General features: G+C 37.2%; 1 protein-coding gene across 2 annotated transcripts in view; it reads right to left on the reverse strand.

Moving 5' to 3' along the window:
* Nucleotides 1-208: 208 nt before the first annotated feature.
* Nucleotides 209-25212, reverse strand: part of LOC141403641 (adenylyl cyclase X E-like) — a 56103-nt gene continuing 31099 nt past the window's right edge. For both annotated transcript variants that reach the window (XM_073986372.1, XM_073986373.1), the window contains 10 exons: nt 23490-23775; nt 23111-23319; nt 22837-23055; nt 13222-13459; nt 13073-13165; nt 12721-12989; nt 12558-12652; nt 4495-4646; nt 3995-4430; nt 209-555 (listed from right to left, as the gene is read on the reverse strand). In XM_073986372.1, the coding sequence (XP_073842473.1) occupies nt 263-555; nt 3995-4430; nt 4495-4646; nt 12558-12652; nt 12721-12989; nt 13073-13165; nt 13222-13459; nt 22837-23055; nt 23111-23319; nt 23490-23775 (2290 nt within the window). In that variant the 3' untranslated portion in view covers nt 209-262. The remainder of the gene's footprint in view (nt 556-3994; nt 4431-4494; nt 4647-12557; nt 12653-12720; nt 12990-13072; nt 13166-13221; nt 13460-22836; nt 23056-23110; nt 23320-23489; nt 23776-25212) is intronic.

Consider the following 25212-nt stretch of genomic DNA (forward strand, 5'->3'; position numbering starts at 1 on the left):
GTAAAGTACCCATTACCAACAGTTTATAAAAAAGGTGATTTTCATATTTTGAGTAACTTTCAGCCTACGTTTCTCTTATGTGGTCTCAGAGAAACAGTCCACTAATTGTTGTCAACTATAAATTATCTGGCGATAACAAAGGGTGGTAAATGCCCACTAGACATGTAAAATAAATCCTGCAATTTAAATGGATTGATTGCATGTAAACTTGAATTTTAAATAAATATTTATTATTCACAAGCCTTGTTAAAACCATTCGTGTCTAATCCTGATGAAGTTTTTCATTTTCAGCTAGATGTTCAAATTCAAAATTTTCAGTAATATTAACAAAATATGTTGGTATTTTGCCACGACCTTTAACAGCAGTCATTCCTCGGTATTTGCAAGATACATTGAAAAATTTCAAAGCTTCAGATACTTCTTCCGTTACTTGAATCCGACCTAGTTCGCCAGTAGAATCCATGCGGGAAGCCATGTTAACTGCATTACCCCATATGTCATAGTGTGCCTGAGAAGAGCCAACAACACCGGCCATAACCTGACCACTGCTAATGCCTGAAACATAAAATTGTTCTTACATACATATATGTATAAAGTCCGAAAACAAAAAGCATAGTTATTTATATCATAGACTAAAGTATAGTACACATTGACAAGCAAAACTGACAGTCATCGAGGACTATTTCATGAATATCAAAGCCTAACTTATAAATTTCTTTTGAAATCTCTAAATAATACCGTATATATTGTATTTCAACAGTTTTTAGCTAAATAAAAGTTGTTATTTTCCGGAAAATTGTCCTGAAAGTACGTTGACTGTCAGTTTTGAATGATAGTGTGTACTCCCCTTAAAAATGTATAGACCATAGACTAATGAAAAGATAGACGACGGAATGCTCTCACCGAGTATGTTCGAATTGAGTGTGCTGAAAAAGCAACTCAAAGTAAAATGCCAAAAAATACAAGTTAATAAATATTTTATTCTGGCAAAAGGCAACTTGGGGTTAGTTTTTGATGGGAACAATATCCTCAGACAAAACTATCCATAACAAGTAAAAAAGCGTTAAGTTCGGCCGGGCCGAACTTTTCATACCCTCCACCATAAAATATTCTGAACTAAAATGGAATAATTAGTTTTCATTCCTGTCCCCAACTTTGTGTTTCATTCGGTAGGCCCTTTTTTATGGTGCCTATATATAACTATGTATGTTGACAATTTTTGGTGGGCTAGAAATTGGGAGGTACCGTTATATAGGGGTTATAATAAAACATGGACCTATGTTGACAGTTTTTGATGGGAGCTTTAATGTCAAATAACTCCTAATTCGGTTAAAAATTGTAGCTAGAATCCTCAAAATGCCGAAAATCGGTACATAACGTGGGAACTTCAAATGTCATTAACAGCTAGTTCGGAGGTATGTGGGCTATACGAAAATATGAACTTAAATGAACAATTTTTGTTGGCTTTTAAATTTCAAATTACAGAAAGTTCGTCCAAAAAATAAAGCTAAGGTACGGAAAATCGGGAGGTTTGTTTTGGGGCTATACCAAAACATGGACCTACGTTCAGTTAAACATTTTAAGTAAAATCCTCAAAGTACCGAAAATCGGGAAGTGTCGTTATATTGGGGCTATGTTGAAAATTGTTCATGCAGATGTGTGGTAACCACTACAACCTTCAAAAGTCAAATTACAGTTAGTTCGGTTAAAAATTTTAGCTAAAATTGCCAATTACTGAAAATTGGGAGGTATTGTTATATGGGAGCTATATCCGAACATGGACCTATGTTGACAATTTTTTATGGAGAGGTGTTGTGACCACTAAGAACTTAAAATGTCAAATTACTGCTAGTTCGGTTTAATATTGTAGTTAAAATCATCAAATTACTGAAAATCGGGAGGTACTTTTATATGGGAGCTTTACCAATACATCGACCTTTCTGGACAATTTTTGGTGGAGAGGTGTGGTGACCACTCAGAATTTCATATGTCAAATGTTCAAATTACAGATAATTCGGTTAAAACTTGTAGGTAAAATTCTCAAAATACCGAAAATCCGTTATATGGGGATACCGAAATCTGTTATATCGAGGTACCGTTATATGGGGCTATACCAAAACATGTACCTATGTTCATAATTTTTCGAATATAAGTTTTTTGGTCACTAAGAACCCTAAATATCAAATTATAGCTAATTCGGTCTAGAAATGTGAATTTAAACGTCAAAATACCTGAAATCGGGCGGTAACGTTATATGGGGGCTATTCCAAAACATGGACCTATGTCCACTAGTTATATAAGTTTATTGACACTTAAGAGCCCTAAATGTCAGCTTAATCGACCTGAAAATGTAGCTAAAAACGTCAAAATACCGTAAATCGAGGGGCACCGTTATATGGGGGCTATACCAAAACGTGGACCTATGTCCACAAGTTTTGTTATATAAGTTTATTGACATTTAAGAACCCTAAATGTCAAATCATAGCTACATCGGTCGGCAAATGTAGCTAAAAACGTCAAAATACCGTAAATCGAGGGTACCGTTATATGGGGGCTATACCAAAACGTGGACCGATATAGCCCATCATCGAACTGCCTGCAAACAAAATACGCATTTTCCCAAAATTTCAGACAATTTTGGTGGAGAGGTGTGGTGACCACTAAGAACTTCAAATGTCAAATGTTCAAATTACAGGTAATTCGGTTAAAACTTGTAGGTAAAAATCTCAAAATACCGAAAATTAGGAGGTACCGTTATATGAGGCTATACCAAAACATGTACCTACATATGTTCATAATTTTTCGAATATAAGTTTTTTGGTCACTAAGAACCCTAAATATCAAATTATAGCTAATTCGGTCTAGAAATGCGACTTAAATCGTCAAAATACCTGAAATCGGGCGGTAACATTATATGGGGGCTATTCCAAAACATTGATATATGTCCACTAGTTTTGTTATATAAGTTTATTGACACTTAAGAACCCTAAATGTCAATTTATAGCTAAATCGGTCTGAAAATGTAGCTAAAAACGTCAAAATACAGTAAATCGGGGGTACCGTTATATGGGGGCTATACCAAAACGTGGACCTATGTCCATAACTTTTGTTATATAAGTTTATTGACGCCTAAGAGCCCTAAATGTCAAATTAGAGCTAAATCGGTCTGAAAATGTAGCTAAAAACGTCAAAATACCGTAAATCGGGGGTACCGTTATATGGGGGCTGTACCAAAACGTGGACCTATGTCCACAACTTTTGTTATATAAGTTTATTGACACTTAAGAACCCTAAATGTCAAATTATAGCTAAATCGGTCTGAAAATTTAGCTAAAAACGGCAAAATACCGAAAATCGGGGGATACCGTTATATGGGGGCCATTCCAAAACATTGATATATGTCCACTAGTTTTGTTATATAAGTTTATTGACACTTAAGAACCCTAAATGTCAAATTATAGCTACATCGGTCTGAAAATGTAGCTAAAAACGTCAAAATACCGTAAATCGGGGGGTACCGTTATATGGGGCCTATACCAAAACGTGGACCGCTATAGCCCATCATCGAACTTGACCTGCCTGCAAACAAAAGACGCATTTTGCCAAAATTTCAGCGTCCTATCTCCATTTTTGTGGATGCTAGAGTGATTACCACAGACGGACGGACGGACGTGCACAGATCGACTCAGAATTTTACCCTGATCAAGAATATATATACTTTATAGGGTCGCAAATGAGTATTTCAATGCGTTACAAACGGAAAAACAAACTTAATATACCCTCCATACTATGGTGGAGGGTATAAAAATATTGCCATTTTCCGCAAAAATCGTCTTCGAACTTTTTTGAGTTTTCGTGTTTGAGTAGCTTGACGGCGCAAAATTGAGTATTCCTTCGTCTATGTTTTCATTAGTCTATGATTATAGTCAATAAACTGGGTCCTATGTAGGACACTTGAATTCATTTAATGTTTTGTTTTTGATCTGCAACTTACCGATTCTCAACATTATTGGTGGTTCTTCACTACCCCTTTCCAGTTGATTTGTGACATTAAACGATTTCATACTTGCCAAGAGATCCAATGCAAAATTTGCCATTGTCATAACAATTTGTCTCTTTTGCAACTCAATAGAGTTCGAGTTTTCATCCGAATCTGTATCAGAACTATTATTATTTTCCTTAAAATTTGTATTCGGTTTTTGTGGTTTTGGAAGCATAACAGTACTGCTACTGGACACCTGCACTGGACCACTAGCCAATGATTTGCCACTTTTTGGACGTTTGTTTAGCAAAAACATCGATTGAAATGGTACCACTTTGCTGCTAGTTAACGGCTCTCCGAAAGGAATATCAAAGCCACAGGCAGCCATGTATGACCAATTGGCAACTTTGATTTTTTCTACCTTAATGGGTGTTTTATAGTAGCTAAGCTAAAGATAAAAACAAATTTTTAATAAAACCCAGTAATATTTTTGTCAGAGATTTATTTCATACCACTTCATCGAAATCACATATTATTTCATTTAGTAATTTCAGCTCAATGCTGCCCGAACGAGCATAAATTATTGTGGCAAACATAACTGCCACATATTCGTGTTGTTCGTAATAGGGTTCGTTACGCAAACGGTTTGATAAATATATTTTAACTGAAATTAATACAGAATTTTATCGCTGTTTTATTAGAGTGAACGATCTGTGATGATAGAATGAAAGTAATCATCAAGAGTGTTAACATACAATCGATGTGAGCAGCACACTACGATTTGGATCAAAGCCTCATCCAATTAAACGTAGCGAATAAAGTACGATCAGATTCAACATGTTAATATCAACAGAGAAATGACGGAAGAAATATCTATATCAGAGCTGAGCAAAATCGAGAGAGAGGCAAATTTAAGGGAGAATTAATATTTAATTTTTCTTGATGTTTCATTGTTTATTTCAAAATTTTTTAAACATTAATGTTGTCTGAAATCGTACACAATGCAAATTATTAAAAAATATGAATAAAAAAATGACATAAACTTTTAATTGTTTATGGTTCACAAAAAACTAAGAGTACGTTTTAACAATTGTGCTAGCACACAGGCGTGCTCACCCCTGATATCCAAAGGAGTAAGACAGGGTTGTACTCTGTCACCACTACTGTTTAATGTTTATTCGGAAAAATATTCAAAGAAGCAATAAGTAACGCTAAAGAAGGAATCCTCATAAATAATGCTTATATAAACAATATCAGATACGCTGACGATATTACACTAATAGCAGACAGCCTATCAGGTTTACAAAATCTTGTCACCAGACTAACTGCGTGTAGTGAAAGATATGGATTAAGATTAAACATCAAGAAAACTAAATATATGATAATAAGCAGAAAAAAACAATTATGAAAACATGAATATAATAATTCACAACACTCCACTCGAGAGAGTGTCGAGCTTCAAATATCTCGGCTTCTCAATAAATGATCAGTGGGATAACTCCAAAGAAATTAAATGCCGGATAGAAATGGCAAGAGACGCCTTTCACAAATATAAAAACAGTTTTGACAAGTCATGATATTAGCATCACAACAAAGACAAGGTTCATAAAAGCCTACATATGGCCAGTACTGATATACTCAACGGAAGTATGGACTCTAAAAGCAGTAGATGTCAAGCGATTAGAAGCATTCGAAATGTGGATATATCGGAGAATTCTTAAAATTCCATGGATAGCTCACGTGTCAAATGATGAAGTTCTACGCAGATATAACAGAACAAGAGAACTTTTCAATCATATAAAAAGGAGAAAAATTGCATATCTTGGACATATAATGCGATACTCAAAATACCGCATTCTACAATCAATTCAACAAACCAGTATAGAAGGAAAACGTAGCAGAGGAAGACAAGAGATGTCCTGGCTCCAAAATATTCAACAATGGACAGAATTCCGAAATGCAGAAAATTTAATAAGTGTCGCAAGAAATAGAGATTTGTTTTCTTATTTTGTCAATGATATATAAAATATTATACATGAAATGTAATATGGTCGCTAACTTTCGAATATCGAATATGCAAAAAAGAAGAGAAGAAGATACAACGGGGAAGTACGACATCGAATAGCTGCATCCTTAACAGATATTAACTCAATCAAAACTATTTTTTGAGATCACTCTCTGATTAGAAATTCAATTAGAAATCAGCACCCACCCGAACAAAATTCAGCCCTCCACCACGAACTGTATTGAACTAAATATGAACAATTAGTTACTACTAAGCATACTGAGGCACAATCTTCAAAATTGTGAAAATAGGGTGATATCGATCTATGGGGGCTATATGAAGGCGTGGACTTTTGCCGAAAATGTTCAGGTGGAAAGTTTTATAACCACAAGGAAGCTTAGCTGCCAGATATTAGACGTTAAACTTAAAAAAAATGTGGAAGTATCGTTATATTGGGGCTATAAGAAGGCGTGGACCTATACCGGCAAATTTCAGGTGGAAAGTTGTATACCCACAACGAAGACTAAATACCAAATGTCAGCCATCTGGTGGGATATGGAGGCCACAACCTTCAAATTCCCGAAAATCGGATGCTAATCTTCTGTGGGGGCTATATAAAAACGTGGACCTTTACCGAAAAGTTGTATAACCCCTACGAAGACTAGCTGCCAAATTTTAGACATTTCGGTGGGATATTGAGCCATAGACTAATGAACATACAGACGCTGGAATGCTCTCACAGAGTATGTTCGAATTGAGTGTGGTAAATAAGAAACTCAATATAAAATGCCAAAAAAATACAAGTTAATACATTTTTTGTTCTGGCAAAAGACCACATGGGGTAAGTTTTTGATGGAAACTATATCTACAGTTAAAAATATCTAAGAAAATATTGTCATTTTCCCCAAAATCGTCTTCGAACTTTCTTGAGTTTTCGGGTTTGAGTTTTCGTCTGTATTGATTGAGCGACAACTTTCAAATGAGAATGTACCATTTTCTATGGGGGCTGTATGAAAACGTTGACTTATACCGGCAAATTTCATGTGGAAAGTTGTATACCCACAACGAAGACTGAGCACACAATATCAGCCATATCAGCCTTCCAAATAGCAAAAATGGAGAGGTACCGTTCTAGGGGGACTATATGAAGACGTGGACCAAATTTCAGGTAACAAGTTTGACACCCCCAGCGAAAACTAAATACAAAATGTCAACAATTTTGAAGGGACACTGAGGCCGCAACCTTAAAAATCTCGAAAATCGGGTGGTACCGTTCTATGGGGGCTATATGAACGCGTGGACCTATACCGACAAAATTCTGGTGGAATGTTTTATAACCCTAACGAAGACAAACTGCCAAAGTTTAGACATTTCGGTTGGATATTGGAGCCACAACCTTCAAAATACCGAAAGTGGGGAAGTACCGTTCTATGGGGGCTATATGAAGACGTGGACCTATAGCGACAAATTTCAGGTGGAAAGTTTTATACCCCTAACGAAGACTAGATACAAATTTAATTATACCCCCCATATTATGGAAATATTCTGAATTTATATGGAATAATTGATTTTCTTTCTGTTATGAAAGTACCAATGCCCACAATTTTAGGTGGAAAAGTTTTTTTACCACTGGGAACGCCAAAAGCTTATTCGGTCAGGGTTCGGGCACGCCGTTATATGTGGGCTATATCACAATGTGGGGCTATATCCAAAACTTTTGGGGGGGAAGCTTGTAGAACTCTCGGAATCCTAAATTTGGTTAAAAACGTCAAAATAGCTCAAATCGCACGGTACTGTAACCCTGCGTTTACACATGACAAGACAGTTGACTTCATGTATTGATTTTCAAAATCCCACAACTTGCCAGAGTGACGTAGGCGTCCCGACAACTGCAAAAACAGATGTAAAATTATGAATGAAAATCATCGATTTCGTTTTGTTTTTTGTTCACATATTTTGTTTTTGTTCATGTTCTTGTGTTTTCAACACATTTCAATTATTATCTCACTTATTTTTACAAAAATGTCAAAAATGTGTTAACCCGACTGTCTATGAAAAAATGATGGACAGCTGGAAGACAGCCGACAAATGTATTTATGTCTGCTGTCTGGTGTAAACGCCTAGTTATATACCCAAAAACATTGACCTATGTCCACAATTTTTGGTATATGTATAGGTTTTTTGGCCTCTAGGAACCTCAAATGCCAAATAATAGCTAATTCAAAAATGAATGAATTGAAAATGTGTCGAAAAATGTCAAAATACAAAAATCAGATGGATTCATTATATGGGGTTGGTATAGTCCCAACTATAGTCAATTCGGTCTGAAAATGTGCCAAAAAGCGCCAACATACAAAAAAATCGGGGGAAACGTTATATGGGGGCTATACAAAAATATTGGTCTATGTCTACAATTTTCGGTGACGGAGTTCTTTAACCACTTCGAACCATAAATGCCAAAGTATAGCTAATTCGATCTTAAAATTTGGATAAAAACGTCACAATACCTAAAATTGGTCGCAATCCCACGGCAGCGGGTTCTCTGTACCGGATTGACCCGGGACCACACAACATCAACGTTCCGGCCAGCGGCTGCCACCTCAGTGTACATGTCTTTGTTTTTGTTTCGTGCTGGGAGCGGCATATCCCGGAATGTCTGCTCCGGATTCTTTTGGTCCGTGGCGGGACGGAGGAAAACCCAGCACCAATATATTTTTGCTCGGTTTGTCACATCCGCATCTTCACCCATATCCAATCTTCGGTGAGATGCAATAGATGTCAGGAGTGGGTGCATTTAAGGGGTTGCTCTGGACTTGCCCACGCGAGGAACTACCATAGGGACTATGTTGCTGCATGCTGCGCGAACGCAGCCCCCAGTGAGACGTCGTCGTCGGATTACGAAACTCCCCCGCAGTCCCCCCAACAGCAGCCGCACGCGCAGCATTTAACACCAGCCGTTGTTGTTCCAATCCCAGAAAATGCATCCTTTTTTCAATTTAATTGCAATATGCTCCGGGGTAAGATCGATGAAATAGTGGACTTGATGAATCGGAAGAAGATCAAGGTCGCGGCGGCGCAGGAAACCATGATGAACGACCACAGCTCAGTTTGTTGTGATGGTTACAACGTAATAAGGAAAGATCGCACAAGATGAGGAGGTGGGGGATAAGCTCTCCTTTTGCACCAGTCTGTTCAATAAGACCTATCTCGCATGAGCCTGCCTCTAACGACCCGTACATGGAATGTATGGGGGTAGCAGTCAGGTGTGGAACTGCCTTGATAGAGTTGCTGAACGTATACATCACGCCGAGAAATAGCTGTATCTCAGAGTATAAGCCTGACGTTAGCCCGCTTTTGGAAGGTCATAATCGTCTGGTCCTGGGAGAATTTAATGCGGCCCTCGGAAACGACCAGAGGGGTATAGCGCTGGCTGAACAGATTGATAGCTCTACGTTTTGGTCGGTCAATGAGGACGCCCCTACCAGAATTAGAGGAGCGTGTCACAGTTCGCCATACATAACCATCGTGTCACCTGGTCTGACAAATGACGTCACCTGGCAACCCGTCATTTCCCTTGGACCAGACCATCTCCCCATAATTGTCTCCATCAGCAGACCACCCGACTTCATCACCTCTGAACGCCGCACATTCGTCAATCATGGGAAAGCTGATTGGCCGAGTTTCAGAGAGTTCACCAATCACCGCTTTAGAGAATTGCCCAATCCTTCTGATGTTTGGGTAGGGGAAAGGACGTTCCGAGACATCATCAATGCTGCAGCCGCTCGCCATATACCTGCTGGTCGAATACCCGAAGTAAGACCAAATTTCCCAGCAGAGGCGACGGGTTAGCAAATGAGCGTGATAAGCTTCGTCGAACCAACCCCGACGACCCCAGAGTCAGGGAGCTGACATTGGGAGTTAACAGCCTGGTCAGCGAACATAAGCGGAACAAGTGGTTAAATCATCTGAAGAGTTGCAACATTGGAGCCGGTATAAGTAAATTGTGGACAACAGTTAAGTCACTCTCGAACCCCGGAAGGCGGGATGACAGGACCTCAGTCACGTTGACTGACCCGAAGAGGTGTGCAAGTTACTTCAATCGACAGTTTGTCGATCAACCCGAGAGTGACAGGGCGAAGAGAAGAGTGTTACGTCGCATTAGATCTCTTCCTGCCGAAGATGAACCACAACAGTTTACAATGGATGATGTTGCGAATGTCATCAGGAACACTAAATCATCCAAAGCGTTGGGCCTGACGGAATTTCCATGGTAATGTTGAAACAGCTGGATGAGCCGGTAGTGGAGTATCTCACTAAAGTTCTCAACCTGTCGCTAGCCACCCTTATGGTTTCCGAAGTCTGGAAAATGGGCAGGGTGGTCCCGCTACTGAAGCCAGGCAAGGATGCCAGCAAAGGCGAATCGTACAGGCCGATTTCGCTTTTGTCACCTATAGCGAAGACCCTTGAGGCCTTAGTCCTCCCCAGCATTAGAAATAGCTATCAAGTTGCCGATCATTAGCATGGATTCCGTAAGCACCACAGCACGACAACAGCGCTGCACGCCACCTCCACACATATTTGTCGAGGACTCAACCAGGAGCGGCCGTGTGATAGAACGGTGATGGTGGCGCTTGACTTTTCAAAAGCCTTTGATACTGTCAAGCACTCCACGCTGTTCGAGGACATCGAGCTGACAACCCTCCGGCCAAGTCTGAAACGTTGAATAATCAACTATATGTGTGGTCGCCAGTCGTATGTGGAAGTCAGGAACAAGAAATCCAAGCCCCGTAGAGTGAAACAGGGAGTTCCCCAAGGAGGGATGATATCTCCGAAACTGTTTAACCTCTACCTTTCCTATATTCCGCCCCCTCCAGACGGCATTGAGATCGTAACGTATGCGGATGATTGTACGATCCTGGCGTCAGGTACCTACCCTGATGACATCTGTGAGAGACTGAACTCCTATTTAACCGATCTTACCACCTATTTCCATGCGAGGAATATGCAGATATCCGCCACTAAATCGACGGTCACTCTGTTCACCACATGGACGGCGCAGTATAGAAGAGAGTTGAATATCAGGGTCGATGGTAGCAGAATTCCGACCACAAACTGCCCCAAAATTCTAGGGGTCACATTCGACACCACCACGGACGACGTGAAGTCCGCGCATGCCACAGCTATCTGCGATAAACCGAAATGTAGGAACAATGTCCTCAAGTCCCTAGCCGGCAGTAGGTGCAGATAAAGAAACCTTGTTGACCACGTATAAAGCGATAGGTCGGTCTGTGGTAAGCTATGCGGCGCCAGTTTGGTCCCCGAATTTATGTGACACGCAGTGGGATAAGATTCAAATTTGTCAGAACATCGCCCTGAGAACAGCAACAGCGTGCCTCCTCAAATCTACAGTGGACCATCTACATGAGGAGGCAAAGATTCTTCTAGCACGACAACATAATGAGATGCTATCGTTGCAGTACTTGCTCGGGTGTTACCGTGAGAGTCATCCCAATCACCATATGCTGGCCACCGATACACCCAGGCATATCAAGAAGGATATTCATGCTCTAGAGACGGCGGTCCAACAATATAGGAGAGAACCTCTAAATCAACAGGCATATCAGGCAGGTTTGAACAGCATTTACACGGACACAGTTGCTAAGACCATAAGCAATTATTGTGTGAATGCAGTCATCGGAGTACATCCCCCATCTATCGCAGCTGAAGAGCGTCAGCTGCCACGACAAACCAGAGTAGTTTTTGCTCAATTACGCTCGGGATATTGCAGTCGCCTAAATTCCTATGTGGCGGGAATCGATCGCACCGTGCAAGACATCTGCCCAGTATGCGGCATGGACCCGCATGATACTAAGCACCTATTCAACTGCCCCGCCAAGCCTACTCATCTGACTCCAGTGGATCTGTGGTTACATCCCATCGAAGTAGCCACCTTCCTGGAACTGGAGATAGACCCAGAGCCAGATTGAACAGGAGAACGAACATACAAACATAATAATAAAACACTGTTACAACAACAACAAAATCGGTCGGTACCGTTATATGGGGGCTATACCAAACATGGACCTATATCATCTAGGAACGCCAAATTAAAGCCAATTCGATCTGATAATGTGTCTAAAAACGTCAAAAAACCTTTAATCGGGAGGTATTGTTATATGGAGCCTATACCAAAAAGCAAACCGATATAGCCCATCTTTGAAAGACGCATATTTCTAAAATGTCAGCGTCCTATTTCAATTTTGGAGATGCCAGAGTGATTAAAATTGACGGACGGACATGCAACGACCGACTCAAAATTTTGCTCTGATCAAGAATATGCTTTACAAGGTGGCATACGAGTATGATTCTTTCAATTCGTTACTAACGGAAAAACAAACTTAATAAGAGGGTAAATAAATTCATGTTATTGTTTTTATGTTTATGGGTCCTTGAGACGACCCTGGATACGTCGGATCTTGGCTCACCCTTAGAAAAAAACTACTCATTACAAAATTTTATTTTTTGAATTATGAGAATATTTTTGAGAACCCCAATTCATGTTTTACTCACCTACATGATTAGGTAAAATATTATGCAATAAAATTCGTATAGATTCCTCGGTAACACGCGCATTTTCCTTCTTCTTATCCAAGCGCCACTTTGATCTACAAATAAATAACGACATAAAGACACATACATAACTATTGTTCTGACTTCACAAAAAATTACATACATGGCTTCAATTTTTGACACATAAATAACATGACGCGACATTAACTGATAAATCAGTAAAATCGTCAATAGATTCCAAATATGGCTGGCTTCTGCACGAATTGTTTTATTCGTAACTAAACTACTTTCGTAAACCAAATCGAATTCAATAAAAATTATTAAGAGATAATAAGAGGTAATTGCAATGCCGGCAGTCATTTGTATAAAATATGGAATACGACTGAATGTAAAAATCATTGCCAGGCAGAGGACTAAACATTCGGTCACAGCCTGTAATGGTAGTAATTAAAATACAATAAAACATTTATATTACATATGAAAGAATATAAATTATAAATGAATGCCTTCCTTACCCATGAATTAAAGCACAATGTACGTTGACCACCTTGAAGAAATTCATGCATCAAATCATCATCGTTTTCTAGTGCCACAGGATCACAAAACATCTAACGGATAGACTCATTTAATTACTGTTAGGACTTTCCCAGCTCCAACCACTTACCGAATGAATAAAAGCAATAGTTAGAATGCACATAACCAACGATATAAAAATCGTTATACGAATTACAGCATTTTTCTCTAACACAGAAATCCTGTTCATGAGAGCTGTTACATTTTGATGTGGATTCGAGGAAGAAAATCGACTCATCACTGGTCGTAACCATGCCAATATTAATAGTACAATTACATAGATTGAAATAATTGTATACAGAATGATGAATGACGAAACATTGTGAATGCTACAAATGAAAACACACGAAATATTAAAGAAAATAATAAATAAAAAATAATTTAAAAAAATTAAGTTTCAGTGTTTTTTTTATAAATGCACTTAAAACTAGGAAATAATTTGTCGCTTAGCCTCAATAAATATATATATTCTTTCTCATGATGGAATCTCCCAAATAAAAGGCTTGCCGTTTAATTTTGCCACCATTTATAATTTAAATACAAGCGTTTTATTTGAGAGATTGCATCATGAGAAAGTATATACTTATTGAGGCTAAGCCACAAATTATTTTCCAGTTTTAAGTGCATTTATAAATAAAACACTGAAATTTAATTTTCTTTATTCTTTATTTTTAACTTTTTAGTAAATACATTTTTTGACCACTGAGAACAAAATTATAGTCAATTTAGGCCGAAAATGTAGATAAAAACTTTAAAATGGCTGAAATCGTGTGGTACCGTTATATAAAGGCTATACCAAAACCTGGACTTATGTCCATAATTTTTGGTGGGGAAGTTTCTGTACCATTGGGAACTCCAAATGCCAAGTTACAACCAATTCTGCCTAAAAAGGAAGATAAAATCCTTGAAACGCTTGAAATCGGGTGGTACCGCTATATGGGGGCTATACCAAAACCTGGACCTATGTCAACAATTTTATGTGGAGAAGTTTCTGTACCATTGGGGGCTCCAAATGCCAAGTTACAGCCAATTCTGCCTAAAAATGAAGATAAAATCCTTAAAACACTTGAAATCGGGTAGTACCGTTATATGGGGGCTATACCAAAACCTGGACCTATGTCCACAATTTTTGGTGGGGAAGTTTCGGTAGCATTGAGAACCCCAAATGCCAAATTATAGCCTACTCGGGATAAAAATGAAGATAAAATCCTTAAAACACTTGAAATCGGGTGGTACCGCTATATGGGGGCTATACCAAAACCTGTACCTATGTCCATCATTTTTAGTGAGGAAATTTCTGTACCAATAGGGGCCTACTGCCAAGTTACAGCTAATTCGGGACAAAAATGAAGATAAAATCCTCAAAATACCTGAAATCGGGTGGTACCGCTATATGGGGACTATAGGCAAAAAATGGGCCCATATTCATGTATTGTCATCAAAATCTGAAAGGTGTGCAAAGTTTCAGTTCGATTGGTCAACTGCAACTGTGTTAAAAATGAGTTACTAGATTTGAACTAAATCGGGTGGTACCGCTATATGGGGGCTATAGGAAAAATGGACCCATGTTGGATTTGGTTTCATATTCATGTATTGTCATCCAAATCTGAAAAGTGTGCAAAGTTTCTGCAACTGCAACTGTGTTGAAAATGAGTTACCAGATTTGAACTAAACGGACACCAAAGCAAGTTAAATCAAACACTGTAATAATATATTTTACCAAAATCAGGTTAAAAATCCATCAAAGCGTACCCTCGCTTATTTGCATTATTGTCCAGTCAAAGTAGACATTGAAATAGCAAAAATTCCCACAAAGCTGAATTTTGGTGGAGAGCTAAGGTTTGCCATTAGAAGCACACGGTGCGTCTTAACTAATTTTAAACAAGTAAAAAAGCATTAAGTTCGGCCGGGCCGTTATATAGGTGTTACAATAAAACATGGGCCTATGTTGACAGTTTTTGACCCTTAAATGTCAAATAACTCCTAATTCGGTTAAAAATTTTAGCTAGAATCCTCAAACTATCGAAAATCGGTAATATTATAACTAATTCGGTCTAGAAATGTGACTTAAAACGTCAAAATACCTGAAATCGGGCGGTAACGTTGTATGGGGGCTATTCCAAAACATGGACCTATGTCCACTAGTTATATAAGTTTATTGACACTTAAGAACCCTAAATGTCAATTTATAGCTAAATCGGTTTGAAAATGTACATAAAAACGTCGAAATACCGTCAATCGGGGGGTACCGTTCTATGGGGGCTATACCAAAACGTGGACCTATCTCCACAACTTTTGTTATATAAGTTTATTGATACTTAAGAACCCTAAATGTCAAATTATAGCTAAATCGGTCTGAAAATGTAGCTAAAACCTTCAAAATACCGTAAATCGGCGGGTAGCGTTATATGGGGGCTATACCAAAACGTGGACCTATGTCCACAAGTTTTGTCATATAAGTTTATTGACATTTAAGAACCCTAACTGTCAAATTATAGCTACATCGGTCTGAAAATATAGCTTAACGTCAAAATACCGCAAATCGGGGGGTACCGTTATATGGGGGCTATACCAAAACTTGGACCGATATAGCCCATCTTCGAACTTGATCTTCCGACGGCTAAAAAAATGGTATTCCCCAATTTTCAGCGAAATCGGTCAACAAATGCGACCTGTATGTTGCGAACGGACGGACGGACATGCATAAATCGACTCAGAAAGTGATTTTATGTATATCCCTAGAAGGAACTATGGGTCTATCTCGCTTCCTTTTGTATGTTACATACAAATGCACTAACACATAATACCCCTTACCAAATAGTCGTGCAGGGTATAATGAAAGGTACCTACGAAATTTTTGCGGATTCTGAAACTACAATGTTTATAGATGAGAAAAATCAAAAAACACAAAAAACAAAAATCGCTGGAGGGATATTTAAATAAATCTCGGTCAAAGTTCGCATTTTTGTGTTTTTTAGGTTTTCGTAATTTTGGTTGGAAATCGCAAGTCCTATCGAAATGGGAATAAAGAAAATGTTGTAGCAGTCAACATTCTCTACAAAATTGACCCTTATGATATTTTCGTAGTTTTTACCATTTTTGAAATGTAGAAGTTCAAATTGGGACAATGCACTGATTGTATCACCTCCTTATAAAACGGAGTCATATACGATGAGCCATAACTAACTTTAGATGAAAACCGCTTACACCTGCGAAGTTTTTGCGGATTCTGAAACAGCAATATTCATTGACAAAAAAAATCAGAAAACAAGAAAAAATCTCGGAAGCGCTTTTTAAATAAACCGCGGTCAAAGTTCAAATTTTTAGGGTTGTTTAGGTTTTTTAAGGTTTTCGGAATTTATTAGAAAACGGTGGGTATAATCAAAAAGTGACTAGAGTAAATATGGTAGACGTAAAAAATATCTACAAGTTTGTTCTTTATAATTTGTTTCCTTGAAGGAACCATTGTTGAGATATATAGGTTCTAAAACACATAACTTATATGCACATATGAGAGAAATATGCACATATTCATCCGGACCGGCTTTAATAACCGGGGTAACGAAAATTGATTCTCTTGAAAGTATTGAATGTGTATGCTAACCCCCATTATTATGAGTCTTCTTTTGTTATAGTTTGGATTTACCGAACAGATTTATAGCGTTTCGGTTAACTTAAAGTTAGTAGTGATGATTGAATTTCAAGGAGGAGCTTCTTGTCATTAACTTTCAATGTGAAAATTATATTTTTAATGCCTCCAAATTAGTTTATTTTGCATTTTAAAATCCATCAGATAGTAAAAGAACACATGTAATAATGGCCCTAAATCTTTTTAATAAAAATTGGTAATATATATGTAAGCTTGTTTTACAATCACAAGGATAAGCTTAATTGCATAAGCTTGTACTACAATTACAAGGGTAAGCTTATAAACGAAGATTCTGTTTCGATTATTCTATAATTATGACATAAGCTTTAAAACAAAATCCTGAAGTATTTTATAAGCTTATGTTGGTAAGCTTATTATAATATAATTCTGAAGCTTTTTTGGTATGTTCGGTTGTCTTTCAAAACCAACACAATAACAAAATATTTTTGTATTTTCCCAGTTGTTCGGGTAACTAGGGAATAACTAGCAATTTTGCTAGCTACTGGTAAACACCCCTAGTTACCACCCAATCTACTCGCAATGCTATAGACTGGTGAATTTAACATGGGGATGTCATAGGAAGGGGTCTATTGTCCCCCCACTGCATTACCAGTAACCACCCAATTCGATAGTCGTGTGAGAGGCAATCGTCTCTTCATTGCATTACCAGTAACCAGTCAAATCGATAGTCTTGGGAAACCCAATTGTCCCTTCACTGCATTACCAGTAACCAGTCAATTCGGTACTCAGAAATGATAGCCAAAACTACTAGTAACTTGAAGTCATTTAATTTATTACATGGAGTGCAAATATTTTACAAAGGACAATATAATCTTGTATACATATAGATCTTGATCCTTGATACTGGAACTAGTGTATGACTACTTGATACAGCGACTTATGTTTATTTGGTCCTCGGAATGTTTTTCTCGTGGGTCCTTCAGATCATTCAAAAGTTCCTGGAATAAAATGTATAGAAGTTTAATGAAATGGCGCGATAATGAATTGTGTCAAGATATGTACCAATACTTACCACATATATATTATAAATATTCTTCTTAAATTAATCATCCTTTCTACGATTTAGCTCGTAACACGTTCTTTTTTGCATCTTAAATTTTTACACAACAAACGCATCAATAATTTTCTTATTTATGAATAAACAAAATGACAGAACATTTTTTTCTATTTTGTTAAAAAAAGAAATATTGTTAAAAAGAGATTACAAGAGAGAAACATTGTCGATTACACTATCCATCGGTAGTCTGTAAAATAGTCAATATATTACACGCCGCATTACCTGTAACTAGTGAATTGACATGATAGGCAGGGAAGACCATTTCCAGTGGCAAAAGCAGGCTATAGGCTATTTTGTGTGCCATTTTTGGGTGTAAAGTAACTAGGATCAATAAGTAACTAGTTACATGCCTATGTCATAGTAGACAATTGCTATTTATTGAACAACTGGGTTTGGTTAAGTGTATACGATACATGAATTGATGTATGGGAGCTATATCTAAATTCGAACCGATTTTTGTCGCAATCGGTAAAATTGAAAGGCTTTTCAATTACAATTGACCGAGGTATAGAAAAATCGGGGAAGGATACATATTATGTATGTATATGGGAGTTATCCAAATCTGAACCGATGTGGACCAAATTTGGATTTTTTCATTCCTATGCCCTCATATGTACTTGTGTAAAAATTCTAGAGTTGGGTAATCTAGTTCCTAGTTCCTTGTACTAGTTCCAAAACGTATGAGTAACATTATGAAATGTAACGTGTGAAATTAAGTATACGCAGTTTGTTCAAAGAAAAAATGTGGGCCATTGGTACTGCGAAGTGAACGAGATAGTTCCATATAATTCCTTTGGCACAACTCTAAAAAAATCATCAACCCAGGTCAACTCCTTCTATTTGAAAAGGAGGCGGCATCACTGTCATAAAGTAAGAGAAAATGTATAGTTATACCCTATACCACAATGTGGAAAAGGGTATAATAAGTTTGTTTTGGTAGAAATGCATGTAACACCGCGAAATATTCGTCGGAGACCCCCAATGTGGTATTGTATATTGGTGATGATCGTGAAATATTTAGCGGGTGAAATGGACCAAAAACATAATATCTATCCAATTTTCTAGCGGCTCTGTAAGTCTCAATAATAGTCCGATCAACACGTAATTTTAAATAAGGTAAGAGTATATCACAAAGGAGAAGCTTGCAATTTGAGATGGCGATCGGATAATATTTAGAGGGTTAAATGGACCAAAACTTTTGTGTGAAAATTGTGAAAATTTTTAATATACAGCTTATATCTTAATTCCTGGAAGTGACATTCCGGACAAGTGAGATATACTTGAAAGTGGAACGCTTGACCTTTCAATTGATGCCAATTATGTTGGTGTGCATGATCAGATAACAGAGTTACAGCCTAATATATTCCGTTATTTGTTTGTAGTGTAATAATAAACTCGCTAGAAGTCGCAATTATACATCAATAGTCACGAAATTTTGCACCGGGTAAGAGTATAGGTCGAAAAAGATGCCTACAATTTTGAATGATGATCTGATATTCTTTAGCGGGTGAAATGGACCATTACTTTTGTATGAAAAATATAAAAATTTTATTTTTGGTCGATATTTTAATTCCTTGAGGACATATATATTTCGCAAAGTAGCCTACATATGGAAAAAAACTACTGACGTTTCCTCTGATGTAAATTGCAATAAAGTGTTTGCTAGATAACGGGCCTATATATAATGGGTTCTGTGTAGAGAACCACATTTTTATCCCATGCTACATATTGTCTCTCCAAAAGTTTATGTAACACCACGAAATATTCGTCCTTGACTCCTTATTTGGAATGCCAAAATTTATATCTCGACGAGATAAAGCGATATAGCGGTGTGTGTCCGTCCATTAAAAATTGTAAACAAGCTTAAGGCCGCAATTATGGACCGATTGTAACGAATTTTTTAAGGAGGTTGGTTTCGGGCCAGAATAGAAATGATTAGTTTTTGGTGATGATCGTGAAATGTTCAGGGGATGAAATGGATTAAAAACAAAATTTTAACCAATTTTGTAGCGGCTCTGTAGGTCAAAACAATAACCCGCAAAATTTTAAACAAAGTTTGAGTTTATGATGAAGAAGAAGCGTACAAACCAACGTGAAGATCAGATAATACTTAGCGGGTTAAATGGACTGAAACTTTTGTGTGAAATTGGTAAAAATTTCAATAACGTAGCGGTTAAACAACGGAAGTGGTAGTAGTACATAAGTGGGTTTCATTACATTTTAGTTTGTGTGAACTAAATTTTCCTTTCCTGCTACAAAAATGTCTTTGTCATGCTAGATAACTTTTTGGTTTTGGTCATAAATATTATACATTACATCTCTGATATTTGATAATTAAATTTTCACAATCATTGAAAAGAAGTTCCGTGGAGAGCGATTGTCCAGGGATAGTGGTATAGGGTATCCCATGGTCGGCTCCGTCCGACTATAGACTTTTCTTACTAGTTTTTCAATAATATCAAATAGACTATTCATTAAAAATATAAAATATTAATATTACACTGTCTTATTTCAAGTTGAAAGTTTTATACCTCCAACGTAGACTAAATACCAAATTCAGCTATTTCAGTGGAATATTGAGGTTAAACAAGTAAAAAAGTATCAGTCGGCTCTGCCCACAGAGATATACCCGCAACCTGTGTGGATTGAAGTACATTTTTTCCCAAAAACAAAATAAGCGTTTGTCATGAAAGCCATACAAAGATTTGAACAAAAAATTCAACTTTGTAAAAAAACAACTTGCATTTGAAAGAGGAAATAAGTTAGAGGATAGCGAAGCCGCCCCACAGTCGATGTGTCTGAGGAGCCTTCCTAAACCAAAGGCGAAACATGCATGTCACACAGTGGTGATTGTGTGGGTTCGTATCGTCGGCTTTCCTTTTTCAAAAAGCATCTTGTTCAGTAAGCTCGTCTCTAACGAGAAATTAGTTAAAAAATTAATTAAAATGACCTTCGCCTAATAGGCAAAATTTTCAAATAAAAATAAAAATCAGCTTGAGCCAGGCTGGGGTTCGAACCCACGTCCTTGAAAAACACATGGAAAAAAGTGTTGTCACGGCGTGTTAGTGTTCAGAACCAAACTCATAACTTTCAAAGGCTACGCTAAGCGTTTGTCATGAAAGCCATACAAAGATTTGAACAAAAAATTCAACTTTGTAAAAAAACAACTTGCATTTGAAAGAGGAAATAAGTTAGAGGATAGCGAAGCCGCCCCACAGTCGATGTGTCTGAGGAGCCTTCCTAAACCAAAGGCGAAACATGCATGTCACACAGTGGTGATTGTGTGGGTTCGTATCGTCGGCTTTCCTTTTTCAAAAAGCATCTTGGTCAGTAAGCTCGTCTCTAACGAGAAATTAGTTAAAAAATTAATTAAAATGACCTTCGCCTAATAGGCAAAATTTTCAAATAAAAAAAAAAATATGTATTTAGGGGGTTTACAAATTTTTGGGCGTATGAACCGACAAAAGTATGTATAGGATTAAAGCTCAAAAATTTGCGGGGATATCGATAGATAGGGTTTTGTTTTATCACACTAGCCTACGAAAAACATAATATCGCTGTAAACAGGGCCACTAGGAAAACCTTCGGTAAAAATGTCCAAAGGATCCTCGAACATACCCTTAACCACACAAAAATGTTGAACATTTGTATGGGTGGTACCACAAGGATTGGACAGATAGGGCCCAAATTTGATCATAAAATTAGTTTCGAAAATATTTAGAGATCCAAATGTTGGACCAAATCGGTTGCTACGTCTATAAGAAATAGCGCGTAACATTTTAGCAAATATTTTCGAACTTTTGTAGGGGAGGTACCGGAAGGAGTGGAGTGAAGTGGAGGAGGAATTCATCTAATATTCGAAGGAATATTACAATATCCAAAGTGTTGGCGAACGCAGTATTCGGTTCGAGCTCTCCAGCCACAACATATGGTGCCATAGGGGTTTTTTAAATCTTTCGGGTTGTTTTCTTAAGAAGTATGGACTTGCCCCTCAAAAAACTCTTACTGTCGTAATTGAGGCAGCGAATGCAAGTTTCTTCAAAGTGATTCGAGAACAGGTCTTAAAAGAAATTTATCCAAAATTTTGTGTGGGAGGTACCCGAAGGAGTGGACAAATATAGTCTGTATTCGAACCTGATCTATATCTGGTAGATATATTAGGATGCGAAAAGTATGGACCAAATCGGTCACTCCCATCAAGAGTTATCGTGTGCACAATTTTTCCGAACATTTATGAACTTATGTGGGGGAGGTACCTGAAGGAGTGGACCGATATGGCTTATTTTCGAACTTAAATTAAGTTTGCACAAAATATTACGAAGGCCATATTTTGGACCGAATCGGCAGATCCGTTCGAGAGTTATCTTGCGCTCCAACCACTACACACGGTGTCATAGGGGTTTTTGGTACCTTTCAGGCTATTTTCTCGGGAAGTATGGAAGAGTTATCGTGCGCACAAATTTTCCGAACATTTCCGAACTTTTGTGGGGGAGGTACCGGAAAGAGTGGACCGATATAACCCATCTTCGAACTTAAACTAAGTTTGGACAAAATATTACGAAAGCCAAATTTTGGACCGAATCGGTTGATACGTTCGAGAGTTATCGTGCGCTCCAGCCAGACAGACGGACATGGCTAAATCAACTCCAAGTTGTCTGAAACACATTTTATCCAAACATACTTGGGGTCTAAAACCATTATTTCGACGAGGCACATTTTGCTCGTATGAAAGTATATATACCCTCGTTAGCATAAATGCTGAGGGTATAAACATTGAAAATACGGAAATTCGGGAGGTACGCTCTATGGGGGACGGACATGGCTATTTCGACTTAGAATTTTATGCTTATAAAGCATAAAAGATATTTCGATGTGTTACAAACGGAATGACAAATTTAATTATACCATCCATATGATGGTGGAGGGTATAAAAAAATCGACAAACCTACAAACATGCGTATTTTAAAGTATGTACTTACATTTTATTTAGACCCTCCATGACCATAACACAAAGCAGTACCAAAAATGTCATTGTTAGGGATATTTTGAAAAATGCATCAATTTCGGAGTTATACGACGACTCCCAGTTCCAATCACTAAACCACAAGCAAAAAGTGCTAATATTACGATTAGCTGTAAAGTCTTCCATTTCGCATGCATCCAGACGAGGCATTCTTGTAAATAATTGTTCCTTTATGCTATATATAATTATTTAAATGTGTAAATAATTTGGTGAAGTAATTTTTGTCTTACCCTAATTTGTAAATGGGTAATTTTTTAATATCGGCAGTTATTTGTTTATTTGCTTCCGATTTGATTGAATTATAGTCCAAAGACATTTGACCATCTGCATATTTTCCATTTGTAAATTGTTGCATTGGACTATTATAAGTTTTGGCGGTACGCTTTGATTTAATACGATTTTTGTAGGTTTTCCATTCTTTGGATTGCGTCATGAATTCCTAAAAATAGACGTATGTGAGTAAATCTATGACATTTAAATGGTTGTATCCCACTGTATAACATTTGTAATCAGATTGTATTTTTTTGTTATTAGAGGAGATCAACTGACCGAACAGCACCACCTTTAATACATGTATTGAATGTATGTATGTATATATGTACCCCTTACACTTGGTCTTATAATCAAAAATGTTTTGATGCGTTCCTTTATCAACAGTGAATCCCTTGTGGCACTCTCTGTCCCAGATTCATACTCATAATAGGTTTCCACATATTTTAATGAATTTTTGCTTATATGAACTCTTCCCGGAACACCAGTCTGTTCTAAATGCGATGCTATATCAACATCTTTGGACCAAATATCATATTGCCATTTTGCTGCACCAATAATACCCGAAAGTATATTGCCGGAATGTACACCAATACGCATATCAATATCAAGATTTCGCAAATTTCTGAAAGACATATGAGTGTACATAGGATCCAAGCGAAAGTCGTACAGCTAACGAAATTCATTTTAATTGACTTATAACTCCGATACAAAAAAGGATGTGAAGAAAGTATTTACGCACCTTTTTAGTACATTCGTTCGACAATTTAAAAACATGAAATAAGAAACTAATCAAACCGTTTAAATTGTCAAAAAGTAAAAATAGCTAAAATTTTAAGAATTTTAGTCTTACATCAATTATAAAGATAAAGTATTTCTTAATATATATATCTTTTTGTTAAATACTACGATCGATTTAGCGAAATATCAGTACTTCATTTAAATGAGAAGAAGCGTAAACAATTATTTATATGAATCCAAATGAGAAAATAATCTATTCAACTTTACAGAAACAATTTTATTAATACAGCAGACATCGAAAATTAAAACTGAAATACTATCCAATAATTTGATGCCTATTAATAAGAAAACACTCTACTCCGACAAAAAGAGATTTTTATAATTTTTTGATTTTTCTCATCCATGGACATTGTAGTTGCAGAATCCCCAAAAGCTTCGCAGGTGTAAGCTACTTTTATTTAAAGTTGGTTCAAGAGCACCGTGGGTGCACAATGATTCCGGAGACTTTAGGTAAATAAATTTTAGTGTATCACTCAGAATTAACCGTCTTACGTTCCTTATGCCGTATATTGGCCACATGGACAGTTAACTGAAAAAACAAGCAACAAGTTTTGTAGGTTTTGTACTGCCTTCGAAGACTCACACGGTCGATTGCATTTTTGTTTCCGGTTAATATGCATATTTCCAAGATTCATCGTCTGTGACGTCTTATAAACGTCGTTTGAAGCAACCCGATTGTGTTTATTTACAATTTCTTTGCACCAATCGACAAGAGCGTTTTTCTAAGCCAGTTTTCAAATTGTTCTGGATCTAACGAGAAACCCCCAGAGTGAGTGTTGGCCACGATTGAATTTATTACACCAGTTTTTCATAGTGCTATATGGTGGTCCTTTATCGTCATACAAAGATTTAGTTTGATCGATGCACTTTTGCCGTGATTATCCACGTCGAAAATTGTGAAAAATGGTTGGATGAAAATGTTGACAAGTAAATTTCATTTTTTTCCCAAAGTGATTTTTTCAAATCTCTGTAAAAAATGTCAAATGGTGTCTGCAAACTTTTCTAGTTCTTCTCGTATAGTGGAAATGTCGCCAAACGACTTATACTTCCAAACATCCTTATAGGAGAGCTTACCACTATAGTTGTACAGAAGTAGTTGAAAATACTCAAAATCGATTGCAGAATTCAACTAAAATCAGGAATATGCTGAAGGATTAATTATAATAAAAATTATGTTGCCTTTATAATTGCTGTAAATTAAATTTTTAAACAATGTAAACGGGTTGATTCTTATTCCGCGTTTCTAAATTGTCCACGGAAT

The sequence above is a fragment of the Musca autumnalis genome, unplaced genomic scaffold (assembly GCF_047663935.1).
Source record: "Musca autumnalis isolate F117 unplaced genomic scaffold, ASM4766393v1 scaffold_4, whole genome shotgun sequence".
NCBI lineage: Eukaryota > Metazoa > Arthropoda > Insecta > Diptera > Muscidae > Musca > Musca autumnalis.